At 43.6% G+C, this 16,784-nt stretch overlaps 1 protein-coding gene across 9 annotated transcripts in view; it reads left to right on the plus strand.

Moving 5' to 3' along the window:
- Positions 1 to 5,307: 5,307 nt before the first annotated feature.
- GPR161 (G protein-coupled receptor 161) overlaps positions 5,308 to 16,784 on the plus strand; it is a 45,356-nt gene continuing 33,879 nt past the window's right edge. The window contains exons 1-2 of one of the 9 annotated variants that reach the window (XM_060088602.1): positions 5,512 to 5,555; positions 5,831 to 5,999. Coding sequence is in view for 3 of the 9 variants with exons in the window: in XM_060088599.1 (XP_059944582.1) it covers positions 5,459 to 5,570 (112 nt within the window). In the remaining 6 variants the exon portion in view is untranslated. Of the gene's footprint in view, positions 5,349 to 5,450; positions 5,571 to 5,829; positions 6,000 to 6,281; positions 6,505 to 7,815; positions 7,827 to 8,817; positions 8,840 to 16,784 lie in introns of those variants that run through there. The other 8 variants (XM_060088601.1, XM_060088599.1, XM_060088600.1 and 5 more) reach the window with 8 other exon arrangements.

A 16,784-nucleotide genomic window follows, 5' to 3' on the forward strand; every position in this document is an offset into this window, starting at 1 on the left:
AAACTGCTTACGTACAAGATATCACAAAAGAAGAAAGAACTGAGCTGTAGGTTTGAAGGCTTGTTCTCCAACTAATGGGTCCCGGCCATGTGCATCACGATCACCTGGGGGTATGTGACAAGATGCAGAATCCTAGAGTGCCTCCCAGACCTGCCATATTAGTTAGTGGAACAATTCTCAAGTCTAACATACCCTTTTAAACAAAGAACAAATATTTGATAACAACCTTTTAGTATCCTGAAATGAAATTTATAATAACATAATCTACTTACATATGGAATTTTGAAACTTCAAAATGATACTCTTGATGTTAATAATCATAATGAGTGATTAATTCACATTTCTATCTATAACTTTTCTCACCCGGAGAAAAGTCAAAGGATCTGTAAGACATCTGGCCTCCTGTTTCCTCTCTGAACTCAGATTCTATTTCTCTACCTCTTACTCATGCTTCTCAAGCCACACTTGTCTCACTGTCCCTTTAACAACCTAAGGATGTTGCCTCCTCCGGGCCTTTGCACTGGCTCTTCTCCATGCCCGAAACTCTCTTCCCCAGATGTCTACTTGGCTGACTCCCTCACTTCCTTCAAGTCTTTTCTCAAAAGATACCTTCTCAGGGAAGTTCTCCGTGACTACCCTATTCAAGCCCCATCCCTACTTCTGAGACTTCATCTTCCCTTCTCAGCTTTATTATTTTTCTTAGTACTTATCACTACCTAAAATAGAATATATTTTGCTTTTTTATTGTGTCTTCTCCATCCAAATATCAGCTCCACGAAGGCAGGGGTTTCTTTCTTGTTTCCTGGCATATTGTGGGTACTCAGAAAACAGTTGAATGAATGAATGAATAAACAACAAAATTATACTCATTTCAATATGTTAACCCTACTAGATGACACTATAAAGTGGTCAGACACTTGCAGTCATAGATAGCATCACTGTGAACATGACATATAAAAATGCAGACCTGGTCACCTAACTTGTATTGGTAAATCTGATACCTTAAGTGACAGTGATTTTCCAAACTGATGAACAAATCTTGGTGAAGTCTGAACAGATCAAAATACACTCTTCCCTCAGTTTACACAGTAATGGCATTCCTGAACAAACTGGTGTATAACAGAACCATGCAAAACAAAGCAAACAACACCTTTGTGATCAGATTAAGATAGTTTGATTCTAGACTCAGAAAATGGTAAACAGTTTTTTTTGTGGGTCCTTCAAAAGTCACAGCGTTCTTTTTGCCTAGGACAGTCCCACATACTTCAAGATGTCTAGTATCCTTGGCCCCCACCCACTAAATGCCAGGAGTGCCTTCTAATTATCGTGACAACCCCCAAATGTTCCCACAGATTTCCAAAATGTCATATTGAGAACCACTCAGTTCGATGCTTTGTGTTCCAAGTTACAGAGAAATAAACCCATATAAGCTTAAAAAAATATTTGTTGGGTCCTGAAACTGATGGGTCCAGGGGTACGTCAACTTCAGGGAAGGCTTCATCCAGGATCAAATACTTCAGCCAGGGCCTAAATTCTCCTATTCTCACCGCCAACACATACCTTTCTGTACTCTGTTTCCTAAGCTTTGGTTCCACCCAGCATTGTCAGCAAAATGTCCTTGAGGCTTCAATCTGACTGGTCTCCACCCCTGAACCAATTATGTGGTTGAGAAGGATGGGAGATGCTGACAATCAGAGTCCAATCCTGGAGCTGGAGGAGAGGTCAACTCTATGTAAACCCCATGGCTGACCCCCAGGGGGAAGCAATGTTTTCCCGAAGGAAATTTAAGGGTACACTGCCTGCAGGAAAGGGAATGGATGCTGAACAGCAAACAGCAGCTACCCACAACTCCTCAAGAGTCATTCTCTCTGGGAATGCAGCCTGAAACTCAGCAGCTTAACAAATTTCCTAAGGGATTCTTTTGATTTTTAAAAGAGCTTTATTGAGACATAATTTACATACCATAAAGTTCATCCATTTAAAATGTAGAATCCACTGTTTTTTAATATATTCACAGTTGTGTAACTATCACATGATCAAATTTTAGAACATTTTCATCATCTCTAAAAGAGACCTTGTACCCCATTATCAATCACTCGCAGACCACTCCACCCCCAGCCCTAGGCAATCACGAATTTTCTTTCTCTCTTTAGATTTACCTATTCAAGATATTTCATATAAATGGAATCATACAGTATGTGGCCTTTTGTGTCCAGCTTCTCTCATTTAACATAATGTTTCCAAGGTCCATTCATGTTGTAGTATGTGTCAGCACTTCCTTCCTTGTTATGGCTGAATAATATTCCATTGAATAGGCCACATTTTGTCTATCTATTCATCCATTGACAGACATTTAGGTTGTTTCTACCTTTTGGCTATTATGAATAATGCTGCTATGAACATTCATAAACAGATTTTTGTGTGGGTTTATGTTTTTATTTCTCTTGGTTAGATATCTAGAAGTGAAATTACTGGGTCATACGGTAACTTTATGTTTAACATTTTGAGGAACAGCCAAACTGTTTTCTAAAGTGGTTGCATCATTTGACATTCCCACCAACAATGTACAAGTATTCAAATTTCTCCAAATCTTCCACAATACTTGTTATTGTATTTTTCATTATAGCCACCCTGATGGGTGGAAGGTGGAAGCTTGTTGTTTTGATATGCATTTTCCTAATGGTTAATGATGTCCAGTAGCTTTTCATGTGCTTATTGACCATTTATATATCTTCTTCAGAGAAATGTATGTTCAGATCCTTCACCCATTTAAAAAATGAGTTGTTTACCTTTTTATTATTGAGTTGTAGAAGTTCTTTATATATTCTGGATACATGTCCTTTATCAGATATATGATTTGCAAATAATTTATCCCATTCTGTGGGTTGTCTTTTCATTTTCTTGATGGTGTTCTAGGAAGCACTAAAGTTTTAGATTTTTATGAAATCCAACATATCAAATTTCTCTTTAATCACTTGTGCTTTTGGTGTTGTATCTAAGAAACCTCCAAGGGCTCCTTAGGCCTCTGAAGATATACTTTATTTTTATTTTTTCATTAATATATTTTAAATGTTTTATTGCGTTTGGCCCTGGTCCTATAATGGTAAATAAAACAGATAGGGTTCCTATTATCATAGAATTTATGTCTACAAGTGGAGGTATACTATAAACGAATACACAGAAAAAAGATATATATATAATAAATTGGGATGTATTTTATATTGGGGATCTGAGAGAGAGCAGAGGTTAGAAAATGTCATTTAGATTGGTCAGGGAGGACATTTAAGCTGAGTTGTCAAGGGTAAAAGGGATTCAGTGTGTGAAGAGTGAGGGAATAATATTCTATGTGGAACATGCAATATACTTCCCAGTTTTGCTTTGACTAGTTTTATGTGAACTGCTGTATTGAAAAGATATTTTATATCAACAATGTCTTATCATGTGTAGATTCTTCAACCAGCATTTCAGATTCATTTGGATGAGGCCTCGCATTATCTTAGTTCAGAAGTCTTTGGGGGGTGACCCCAAAGGAAATGGCTTATGAAACTGATTTGGGAGAAGAAAATTATTATATATCTTTTGTTTAAAAAAATTAATCCTTGCACAAAAGCAATGTCATGTTTTCACACGACTGTCATCTGCAGTATTGATGACATCTATACAGTATCATCTATAGAGTGATATATAGTAAAATAATTAATATTTTTTCTGTGTTTTCTCTGTGTCTGACTGAATACTCCTCACAGCTCAAGACTAGCTTTAGAAGAAGAAAAAAATTTTGAGTGCAATTGAAAAAATGCATTTGTTGGCAACAATTTCTATCCTTGAATGCACAGCAAGTTCTGAGCTTATGAGCTATGGGAAGAAAAGCCTTTGTGATAAATAATATATTTGATAATACGCAGCAGGAGAAAAAAATGTTTTCAATTGAAGAGTTCAAAATGAAATAGAATAAGTCTGGGAAGGACCTCTCTTGCCTCATGGGTGGATATGGAGCTGAAAGAGCCATAACTGTTTTTGATTCTCATTCTCTCATGCCAGTCTATGGCATATATTACCAGACCTTTCTTGAATACCAGCTTTCAAAAGGGTTTAGTTCTCTATGGCATTGGGTGACTTACTTACATTCTCTCATTTCATCTTTTTAACTCTACAGTAGGCAGGTGTGAGTATGCCTATTTTATATATGAATAAGCTGAGATTCAGAAAGGTTAAATAACTCCCCCAGGGTCACAAAGCTTACTTAGCCAGTGTCTGAGTCAATGCAAGTTTAAAAAATAAACAGGGATTTCAGAATAAAAGTCTAAAATATGCTCTAGAACAGCCTGCTTCAAGCTCCTTCAAACATCTGGCTTGCTGGTGACCTAGACTCTGAGAGGAGTTTCAGTTTCCAGTTTTTGACCAAATAGAGCATCTGTCCCATAGGAATACTAAGGCATCCATTGACTTTTTGTGTCCCCATTATCCCATTTGTCCCTGAAGACAAGCTGGGTGTTTGGCAGGTGCTAGATAGTAAATTATCATTCTAAAGGGTACCTCAGGGTCCTAATAATAATAAGGAAGCAGCTCCCACAGTGCCAATCTGTAGACAAGGGAATAACTAATGCATTTATCAAAGCAGATGGATTTCAGAGGAATTTGAATCCTGCTCTGGGCATAGCATCAGTTTTTGCTGGAGTTCGGTGAACTGGGCTTTATAACTTCTTTTTTTTTTTTTTTTTTTTGCGGTATGCGGGCCTCCCACTGCCGTGGCCTCTCCCGCTGCGGAGCACGGGATCCGGACGCACAGGCTCAGCGGCCATGGCCCACGGGCCCAGCCGCTCAGCGGCACGTGGGATCCTCCCGGACCGGGGCACGAACCCGCGTCCCCTGCATCGGCAGGCGGACTCCCAACCACTGCGCCACCAGGGAAGCCCAATAACTTCTTACCCGATTCTTTTGCTGCCCCATTTCTCTCCCTTCGTTTTTAAAGCAATTCTATTGTTTGCTTCAACTTTTTGTCCCCTTATTGAGGCTGCTCCACAGAAAACGCAGGAGGCTAGGGTTGGTATAGAACGTGGGTAGTGAGGAAGGGGGGAAGAAAAACCAATATGGGAAGGAAGTGTTCTGTCCTCTGAACTGGCAGCCCCCTGGTCTGTGTACGGTAATTACTGCTCCCCAGCCTTTTGGCTCAGAGGGAGAGTAGAGTAGCACTGTAGAGATCTGTTTACATCCACCCTCCCACTCCCAGGGGCTGTGGGTTCCTCAAAGGCTGGCTTCGCGGGTTGATTCACTGTGATATTCCCAGGGCGCAGGACACTGCCTGGCACCAGGCAGACGCTCAGGCACGTTGGCTACGTGAATGAAAGGTGAGCAGGAAAGGCAATGCCAGGAGTCCACGGCGAGACTGGAGGAGGAGAACGGGACTGTGCGGAGCCTACGGGAAGAATCCGAAAGTATAAGGGTGATGGAGAGACAAATGGAAAAGGGGACGTCCCAACGGCTGGAACTGGGACGGAGGAACGGGATCGGGGAAGGCCCGAGGAGGGACCACAAAGGTTTACGGGAGAGCAGTGGTGAGAGCCGAGAGGGTAGGGGCGAGACAAAGAGCAGCAGCTGAGGCCGATCGTGGGAAGAAATGGAACAGTGGCCGGGAGGGAGGGCAGACGCGAAGAAAGGGGCGTGAGGGATGGGAAGCGGCGGCGCCCGGGCGGGGAGGAGAGGCGGCGCGCGGGGCTCGGGTGGGGCGGTGCGGGGCGCGGGGGGACTGGGGTGGCCGGCGGGCGGAGGGGCCGGGACGGCGGAGGAGGGGCGCGAGCGCCGCAAAGTTACTTGGCCTGCGCCCGGGCAGGGTCCGCGTGCTGGTGTTGGGGCGGCGGGAGGAGCGAAGCGGGGCTCGGTGGGGTGAAACCCGAAACCTCCGGTCCCCGAGCGCGGCCGGGAGGAAGGAAGCGGCGGCGGCGGCCGAGGCGGGGAGGCGGCCAGGCGGGGCCCTGAGCTGCCGCGGCGTCGACTCCCGGGTAAGCACCGGCGGGGGCGGGGGCGCGGGCACGGGCGGGGAGGGGGGCGCTGGCAGGCTTGGAGCGTGGCCGAGTTCATTGTGCGGGGCGGGAGGGCGCGAGGGCACAGGCCCGGCAGGGTCTCTGCGTCCTCTTCCCCCACGCCTCCCCGCCCCCACGGCGCATTGCTTCTCTGCGCGACCCCTTGGAGGTAGGGGACTGTCCTCCTGGGCGCACTCCGCCTTGCTTCGGGAAGCCGGGGCTCTTTGTGGGAAGATCTTGGGGGCGCGCCCCTCCCCTGCGGCCAGGGGCTTCTGAGAGGCCCTTCCCACTAGCCCGCCCCGCTTTTCCGGCGCCGCCCGAAGCCCCATTCTGAGACCCCCGGAAAGGGAAGATCTCCGTTCGGGCCCGCGACCCAGCTGATAGGGATCGTGCCTCCTCGGGCCGAGGGGATTTACGCCCCGCTCCGGGACAGGTGTGCGGGGCAAAGCGGCCTCGACCCTCAGCTGAAATCCATGAGGACCAGGTGAGCTACATCCTTTCTGTCGGGGCTCAGGGCGCTGTCTCTCGAGCAGGGTGGAAGATGCGCCCAGAAGTCGCTCGGCCCACCTTAGCGCCGCCGGGTAGGCGTCTCTGTTCCTCAGGTCTTCGAGAGGGAGATTGGGTTAGCTTTGGGGGCACTTGGCCCGCCTTCTGGGCCAGAGCTTAACTCCTGTGCAACCTTTTGACAAAGGCATGTGGGATGAGAATTGTCTGTTGGTTAACTGGGATGCTCTGGGGCGCTTCAGAAGGGTCTGGTCCCCAGTAACCACACAGCGGTGTGTTGGCATCACTTTATCTCACATCTTTGAGACTATTTTTGTTTTTTATTGTACCTTTCATCTGTTTGGCAAAGTGCTTTCAAGAGCGGGTCATTTGATCCTCCTGCCTGTGAAGGTGGTGTGGTTTTGGAGGGAAAGGACTTCAGCTCCTTGATGTATCCAATTGGGATAATGATAACACCAGGCGAGGGAGGGGGGCTGGGGGGTGGCGGTGGAATGGGCATCGCCGTGCGCCCTCCCCATCCAGCCAGCGCAGATTCCGCCTAGCCTCTTCTTCCCCAATGACCTGGACCTGGAAATGTGCTTCCGAGAGCTACTGCGTCGGGAAATACTAGGTGGCTTTCCCTCATCATCCCTCTTACTGCGGCCGCCCAGACAGGTTAGGAAAGGCCTTTCCCAGGCCCCCAAAGCAGAGAGAGGAGGTGGGAGGTACCTCAGACCGTACAGACAGGGGTTCTTCATCCAGCTCTCTTTAACTGGGATCCAACCACCCATTTCAGTCACTTCTTCCACAGTGCCCCTCTTTTCCTGTCTTAGTCTCCACTCATTTTATACTTCTCAGATGCTTCCAAGCACTTTTATATGCACTTTAAAATCTCATTCACGGAACAGCCCTGTGAGATGGTGTGAGCTCGTTTTACAGGTGAAGAAACTAAGACTCAAGAGGGAAGTGCCCTGCTCAGCAAGGAAGGAGCCCAGACTAAACTCAGGTCTTTTGACTTGGCAGTGCTTCTCACGTGGGCTCCATCACACAGGTGGCTCCTGGAGCTCAGGATGTTCTTTTGCCCTATTGCTGCAGCGCCGTGCCGGGAAGAACAGGAACTTTTCCCAAGGAGGCCTGCTTGGCATTTAGAAACTAAATGCAAGCCTCAGGTAGTCAAATCATGCTCTTGATGTTGCAGCCCTGTGCAGCGGGGGTCAGGAACGAGGCCTGGCCGCGTGATCAGCGGGGCGGCGTTCGTTGTTTGAGTTCTGTGGAGGACCGAATGGGCTGAGCTGGAACTGATCTAAACGTCAGCCAAAGGAGGTACAGTTCTGTGATGTAAACTCTGCGGCTGGGGCCCGTCAGGAAGCCTGCGTGCAGGAGGAGGACTGTGCTGGGGGGCTGTGTATAGAGCATGCCTTCCCATAAAGAGACAGGAGCAGGTGGGCCAAGGTTCCAGCACACTGCTTGATCTGAATTTGGGGGGAAGCTGCAAACTTTCATGGAAGAAAGCTTCATGTTTGTAAAGTTGGCAACTAATTCAAAACATTTTTCGAAATGTGCCAGGCAACCAAATTAGGTGTTCGGTATGGTTGTGACCTGCAGACTGCCAGCTTGCAACCTTAGGAAGTACTTGCTGTCCTTCTGAGATACAATAAAGCATGACTGGAGGGGAGACGTGGTGTCTTCTTGCTGTTTTGCTTGGAGAGCAAGAAACATCAACCAAGTTGGAGATAGCGCTCTGTGCTACCTGGAGTTTGGAAGAAGGATTGACCTGATGACTCAGTACTTCATTCATTCAGCCAGTACTAATCTCATCTGTGAGTCTAGTCCTAGACCAAGAGAGTGCTCACACTAGTTGTTTTCTCTTTTGCTGGCCAGTTTATGTGCACAGCAGGGCAGAGGATAGCATTCATGGCAGATATGATCAGGGAATGATGGGAGCATAAAGGAAGGAGTTTTCAGTGTGGCCAGAGGTAAAACCTGGAGGTGCCTTTGATTTGGGTTTGTGTTTGATTTATACTCAAGTAACAGGTAAGACCACACCGTATTAAGAGCACAGTCTGAAGTCAGCTAGCCTGCACCCAGCCCTGCCACTTACAAACCTGTGACCTTGGATAAATAATGGAAAGCATGCCAGGAATGTAGTAATTTTTCAAAAGTATAGCTATTATAAAAGATTTTTAAAATATAAAAATATATAGGAAAATAACTTAAAGTTCCCTCTACCTCACCTCAACTCCCTCTCTCCATCTGAAAGGTAACCACTGTACATGTATTATTTTCTAGGTCTTTTTCAATGCAGAAATAAATGCTCACCAAGTCTGGAAATACAGGTGAATATGAATATATAATATATAGTTTAATGATGTTATATTGTAAAACATGATAAAAATATTATTTGCATTTCCAGCTTTAGGACCAACCTTAGTATATTGGATATACCTTTAAAAATACATAAACGGGGATCATATATAATTATATGATCTGTGACTTACTTTTTTGATTTAACAGTAAGACTTGGATGTCTTCCAATATCAATATCATAGATACATCATTCTTTTTAATGGCTACATAGTATTTCATAGTACAGATTCACTGTAACTCATTTAAACATTCTCCTACTGAGGGACTTTTAGATTGTTTCCAACTTCATCTATTATAAACAATTCTATAGTGAACATCCTTGTACATAAGTCTCTGTGTACTTGTAGAGTATTTCTGGATAAAAGTTACTCTTAGAAGTGGAGTTGGTGGGTCAAAGGGAATGTATATTTGAAACATTTATTTAAGCAGAATTCCCTGTGTGTATTGGGATCTGGAGACTGTGCAGAAAAAGAGATTGAATTTGTTTAATTACTTAGGTTACTTGTTTGGAGATAGGTAGTATGCATAAAGAATGACATTCAAAGGCTATAAAAGGTAACACCTCCTTCCTACCCTAGCCCTCTATTTCCCTTTTTGGGTACAACTCATTTTGTCAGTTCTTGTGTATTCTTCTAGAGACAGTCCATGAATCTGTAGGCCAATTAAATGTACCTTCTGTTTTCTTCCTCTAAAAAAATAAATATGGTAGTATGCTAAATACCCCATTCTGCTTATGGAATTTAAAAAATTTAACCTATATCTTGGAGACCATTCAATATCAAAGTTATGTGCACTTTAAGTGCTGATAGATTCTTCCAGGTCTACCCTTAAAACAACAACAACAACAAAAAAAAAAGCTTACTGAATTTATACTCCCTCAAATTGCCCAACAAATCCTTTAACAATTTTTCCATTGAATTGTTGGTGATTTCATCAAGTTTTGAGGCTTTTTCTAAATTTTGGATTTTAATCCTTTTCTTGTTAATAAATCAAATATCTTGCCTTTTTTGTCTTCCCAGCTTTGCTTATTGTACCTTTGATTGTGCAGAAGTGTTTAATTTTTATGTGGTTAAATCTATAAGACTTTTCTCTACGGCTTCAAGTTTTCTGTTTTATTTAGAAAGTCCTCTTCTATCTCAAAATTAAATTTTCCAAAATTTTCTCTTTCCTCTCCATTCCTACTTTGCTTTTTTCATCCAAAAATATTTAAAATTATATCTTTTACTTTTCTTCAGTTTCCCTCCTTTCTGACACTGGGGAGGTCAAGGTTTGAATTTGCCGGTGAGCCTCTTTAGCCAGTGTAGCATGTTTATTTCCTTCCATTTTTACAGTGACTTTTTCCACCAAGTTTTAAGGATGAGCTCTTCTCCAGGTGGGAGAATAGAGAGAGAAAGGGCATTCTGGACAATGGAACCATTGTCAGGTACAAAGTCATGGAACTGGAGAACAGCAGTGCATACTTGGAGAACTGTGATTTATTCAGTATAACTGAAGTGGAGAGTCCTGTAAAAGAATAGATTCTGCAGATGCCAAAGAATGATATGGCATGACTAGGTTTGTGTAGGGGATGATCAGTCTTGTAGCAGTGGGGAGGACAAATTGGAGTGAGGGTGAGATCAAAGACAAGAAGATGAGACAGAAACATCTGATTGTCATTCAGGGGAAAGATGGTGAGGCTCTGAGCTGGGGTAGTGACAGTGAGGACGAAGTTTTGAGTTAGGATTTAGTGGTGCACGAGATGTCTGTGATAGGGAATGGAACCCACCGACATTTATTGCTCTACATACATTACCTCACTGAATCCTAGCAATTCTGTATGAAAATCCAAAGCTCAGGTATGTCCATTACTCTACTCAAGGTCACACAGAAAGTGTCATTCATGGCCTTAGCCCCATCAGGATTATCTGACAAGAGTGGTCTAGGATGTCCTAGGTTCTGTCTTGAGTGATTTGGGTGGGTGGTGATTTTTTTTCTAGGGTAGAGAAAAACATGAAGAATAGCATATTGAGATGATAGAAGCAGAGATGATGAATTCCATTTTGCACGTTATATCTGAGGGGCCTGGGTGTGACATATGGGGGAAAACATCTACTAGGTGGGTGGATATGAATCTGGAGCCCCCAAGAGTTGTCTAGGCTATAGATGGAGATTTTGGAGTAATCATTGTTTCGGTGAGTTTGGAGAGGGAGCACACAGAGAGATGAGGTATCAAATAGGACTCTTCTTCTGCAAGTGGTAGAAAATCCAGTTCAAATTGGCGTAAGCAAGAAGGAAAGTTATTGGCTCTTATCACTAAAAAGCTCAAGAGTGTATTTGGCTTCAGGCAGGGGTTCAGGGTTCAAATGATTCATCAGGACTTGTTTTCTTACCTCCCCTTGTCTCATGCTCTCCTCTCGTGATGGCTAGGCGAAGCTGCAGGTTCAGATCCAATGGACGGGGGAAGCTGTCTTTCTCCCAGTGATCCCAGCAACAGTCCTGTTACGTCTCATAAACTGATTTGGTCAGAGGGACTTGGAATGTGCTCTTGACCAGGTGTCGATGGTGTGTCACATCCATGAAGGCACATGAGCTCAGAGGAGGAAAAGGATGACTCTTCAGAGGAAACTCAGGGGCAACTACAGAGCAAGGGGAAGAGAAGGAAGGGAAATAAACAGTTAATTTCCTCTGCAGATGAGAGGAAGAAGTAGTGCCCCGGATGGCATCTTGGGAAACAGTAACACTTAGAGGACAGGATGATTCCAGGTAGGTATAAGGCTGGTAGGGAACAAAGCGGGGAGAGGCAGGAGAGAGCCGGGTCAGGGGAGCCAGGGGAAGAGGGAGTCTCAGGAAAAAATCAAAGTTGTGAAAGGTGTCAGATGCTGGAGAGACCCCAAGGAAGGACCCATTGGATTCGGCTAGGAGATCATTGGTGACCTTGCCCTCAGCAAAGGTAGTCATTTATTTTAGACTTGACTGGGACTACTTTCTAGAGGGTTCATATTCCTACATGTGTTCTGCATTCCCCACCCAGGCCTGGGGATGGCCAGGTAAGGGCAGAGGTGTCGTGATGACAGTCAGGAAACTGGGGTTTGTCAGTAATTAGGTATATGACTATGTGTGACTCACTTCACCTCTTTGGACCTTCAAGTTTCATCATCTGTAAAATAACACAATTAGAAGGAGTTACTTCTAAGGCCTCGTTTAGCTCTCAAATGTTGGGGATTAATGAACTTGACCCCTTCTCACCATCTCTATTACCACAGCCCTGGTCCAAGCCTTCATCTCTCACCTGGGCTGTAGCAGCAGCCTCCTGATTGGTGTCTCTGTCTCCGTCTCCATGCTTGATCCCTGCAGTTCCTTCTTCACCCAGGAGCAGAGTAACCCTTCTAACATGAGTCAGATGCATCACTCCAGGGGCCTCCGATCCCACGTGGACTCTAATCCACCCTCCTCACCGCGGCCCACAGCACCCTGCATAATCCAGCCCCTGACCGTCTCCATGTCTGCCGTTCTCCTCTTCCCTCACTCCTCTCCAGCTTCATTGCTATTCCTTGGACATGCCAAAGTCATTCTGGCTCAGGGCCTTTGCGAGGGCTCTTCCCCTGGCCTGAAATTCCCTTGCATCAGTTTTGGTCTCAAATGTCAGCTCCTTGGAGAGACTTTGCTGACTCCTCACTCCCAGCCCACCCACCCGTCCCCCCCACCTCTTTACCCTGTTTTACTTACCTTCATAGCACCCACCACTCTCTGGAATTATTTTACCTATTTATTGTCTATTTTTTTAGATTTTAATTTATTTTATCAGGTTATTTCTTTCTTTTCATATTTTTTCCAGATTGATTGAGATACAATTGACATACAGCACCGTACAAGTTTAAGGTGTACAGCATAATGATTTGACTTACATGCGTCATGAAATAATTATCACAGTAAGTTTAGTGAACATACATCATCTCATATGATTCAAAATAAATAGGAAAAAAATGTTTTTCTTTGCGATGAGAACTCTTAGGATTTACTCTCAACAATTTTCATATGGCTGTGTTCATTATATTTATTATGTCGGACACTACATCCCTAGTATTAATCTTATAACCACAAGTTGCTACTGTTTATTATTTATTTGTTTGCTGTCTGTGTCCCCTGCACCCTGAACGTAAGCTCCAGGAGAGGAGAGATTTTGGCGTCTTGTTCAGTGCCGTGTCCCAGCTGCAAATTGGAGCTTGGGACCAAATAGGTATTCGTTAAACATTTTTGGGGGTAGCTGAGTGAGGAATGAGAAGGGGGAAGTAAACAGTGTCCAGGAACGAGTGGCAATGGGGTCAGGGAGGGAGGGGACATCCCCTGTTCTTCAGGGCTGTAGATGATGGCATCTGTCTCAGACATGGTCATCAGAAAAAAATGTATTCAGAAGGAATACCACTTTAAGCCATTTAAAAATATTATTCTCAATTTTAGCAATATGAGCTTAATTAGTTTGCTGGGCTCTATGAGGATAATGAGTAAAACAAATAATTAAGGGTAAAACCAATTAGCATAGTAATCATTGTTTATCTTGTGATAGAAGTAATCATCTCAGTCTTAAGTCTCAGCATAGCTTCTGTCTCTGGTCTCCTTGGAGCATCTATGTGAATTTGTTTATAGAGGGAGTTGTTTTATTTTTCTTGATCTGTTTATTAAGGATAAATAGTAAAACATAGAATGAACTCAATTACTCCTATAGAACAGGATTTCTCAACCTCAGCACTGACATATTGGGCTGCGTAATTCTTTGCTGGGGGTGAGCGAGAGGCTGCCCTGTGCATTATGGGACGTTTAGCAGCATCCTTGGCCTTAGATGCCAGTAGCATCCCCTGAGATGTGACAACCAAAGATGTCTCCAGAAATTGCCAGATGTCCCTTGAGGTGGGAGTGGGGACAAAACCGCCCCTCCTTGAGAACCACTGATGTAGAATATTGGGGGAGTGACTGAGTCTGATTGTTATCTGTTGTCTTCTGATTGGACATTTTCAGACCCTCCCAGCCATCCTGATTCCCTCTTTAGCTTTAAAAAATGAGATTTGCTCTTTCAGGGTAGGGGTTGTGGGCATGGAAGGTCAGTTCCCCTCATCTCAGATGGAGGTAAATTAAAATTGCACGTTTCTCAGTCAGCTGGTCACGTTTCTCAGTCAGCGAGCACCTGCCTTACTGGTTAACGAGCAGCACAGTTCTGAGCTGAGCGCTTTTCTGCGGTGATCGAGCTCTCAGGCCCTGAGCCCCCGAGTGGAATCAGAGATGCTTCCATTTTGCAGTCTCTTGCAATGCAGCTTTTCTCTCCTCTGTTTTTTTTTTTTTTTTTTTTTTGCGGTACGTGGGCCTCTCACTGTTGTGGCCTCTCCTGTTGCGGAGCACAGGCTCCGGACGCGCAGGCTCAGCGGCCATGGCTCACGGGCCCAGCCGCTCCGCGGCATGTGGGATCTTCCTGGACCGGGGCATGAACCCGTGTCCCCTGCATCGGCAGGCGGACTCTCAACCATTGCGCCACCAGGGAGGCCCCTCTCCTCTGTTTTATCCACTTAAGTGGTCAAATGAAACCTCTTGGGGAAAAGAGAATTGAGTTTTCTTTCCATGTCTTAAATAACTTTCTTAAACAGTTTTTGAGTTTATCTCCCGACAGCCACTCCACTAGCTGCTTTCACATGTGTTACTTCATGTATTCCCCTTGATAATTATATGAAGTAGGTTCATTCCACTCTCTTGTTCCTCTCGGAGAAATTGAGGCTCAGAGAGGTTAGGACATACACAGTCACGTGAAATTCAAACCTAGGTTCAGTCCAGATTCCGAAAAACATGTTCTTTCTATTGACTATCAGATCAAAGTAGATATTAATGAGTAGGGGGAATATAAAATATTTATTTTCTCCCACATGCAAAGTGCTGTTGGGAATTCAAAGGGGAAACTGAGGAAGAATTTATAATCCATCTGCAGGGGAAAGCATCCTCACCTAAAATAAAAACTTGTGTTAAGACATGCGTGTCTGAAAAGATAATATAAAAGAAGAACTAGATATAAGGTGTGGTCAGGGTCATTGTGGGGATGGAATGTTCCAGAAAGGCTTCTTGAGACTTTTGCTCTTACGGTAGATGTAAGGACCTGCAGCCAGATGTTATTCATATAAGTGTCAACAAGGGGGTAGGTGGCCTGGGCTTATGATAGTGGTCTCCAAGCTCTGCCAGGCTATGTGGGTCCACCTGCCCTTTCAGTATCACTTCAGCTGGAGAAAAGAAAATGCTTAATTACAGAAAGCTGCTGTGAATCAATAACAATGTAAAAAATGAATTCAAATTTTATTGACCACAACAGCATATATAGACATTTGAAGAATAATAGTTGACATATGTGTGAGACATCGTTTATCTGGTCTACAAACAGTAACTGCCAACTGGAGTTTGGGAATGCCTGACTTAGAGGATGTGTGATAGGATAGTTTATAGAGGAAATAAAAATAAGAGGGAAGCAAGGTAGCTGAGAAATAGTAATACTCTACCTTGTTATGCACGCCTGTGCAAATATCTTCTGCAAATATAGCTATAGTCTCTTCAAAATTCATATTTCTTAGACTTAGCCTTTTGGAAAATTCTAATGTCAGTCCTTCAGTATATAACATATTTGTCTGCACTTACATATCTGTCTTTCTGGTGGTATAAAATCCAATAGGACTCGACAATCTTGCTTTTAAATTCGCAGTTTTCCTCTTACCACTTAACAAAATATTAAAGTTAAATGGAGAGCTCTGAGCTGTTTCAAGGGTCGTTGTTTTTCTGGAAAATGCCACAGTTACTCACTTGAGCCATATAAATACAGTTAGCATGTCACTTATCTGGCAGAGTGCTGAGAAGTAGAAAAGCAACCCTCCCAAAGGTGCAGGAGGAGATGACATCTGTATGACAGAAGCCATACCTGGAGAACTTTGCACTGAAGCCCCGCCTCAGGGTATCAGCCCCTACTTTACACAGACCTTTCCTTAGCTTGGCAAGGAAAACTACAGGTAATTATACTCTGTATAGGGAAAAGGACCACCAAAGGTTGAAACAAGTTGCAGAGAAAGTTTCAAAAAGAAACAATATGCAAGGCACACTTGGTACAATAGGAAATAACATTACCCTTATCCAACTTGAGGGAATCACTGTGTTTCAAATCATGAAAGTCTCACAGTGATAACCTACCAGCTGAGTGGGAAGCTGAACAGTCTTCTCTAAGATTTTAAATGAAAGCAATTACATTAGCACTGATCTGTAAGGTCAAAATTTCATTTATCTTGGCATGTAAATGACCTTGAGTCATCATGAAAATCGTTAAACGTTTTGTATACTTTGTTTTAAAATATAGGGAAATGTATGATGGATTTTCATGAATTTTGCCTAAAGGCTTGAAACAAAAAGTTTTGATGTTTTAAGGTGATAAAGCCCCACCAATTTATAAAACTTGCCTATCCAGAATGAGGCATTTAGAAGGATTAGCTTGGGTTTTAGTGCAGTTTTGGAGGGGAAGTTGTTACTGGAGGCCCTCTCTTTTTCTTTTTCTTTTTGAATTGAAGTGTAGTTGATTTACAATATTGTGTTAGTTTCAGATGTACAGCAAAGTGATTCAGTTATGCATATATCAATATATGTATATTCAAATTCTTTTCCATTATAGATTATTACAAGATATTGAATATAGTTCCCTATGCTATACAGTAAATCTTTGCTGTTTATTTTATATAGAGTGGGGTGTATTTGTTAATCCCATACTCCTAATTTATCCCTCCCCTCCTCTTTCCCCTTTGGTAACCATAAGTTTGTTTTCTATATCTGTGAGTCTGGTTTATAAATAAGTTCATTTGTATTATTTTTTTTTAGATTCCACATGTAAGTAATATATAATAGTTGTCTTTTTCTGTCTGGCTTACTTCG

This window comes from Mesoplodon densirostris, chromosome 2 (assembly GCF_025265405.1).
Source record: "Mesoplodon densirostris isolate mMesDen1 chromosome 2, mMesDen1 primary haplotype, whole genome shotgun sequence".
NCBI classification, from domain to species: domain Eukaryota; kingdom Metazoa; phylum Chordata; class Mammalia; order Artiodactyla; family Ziphiidae; genus Mesoplodon; species Mesoplodon densirostris.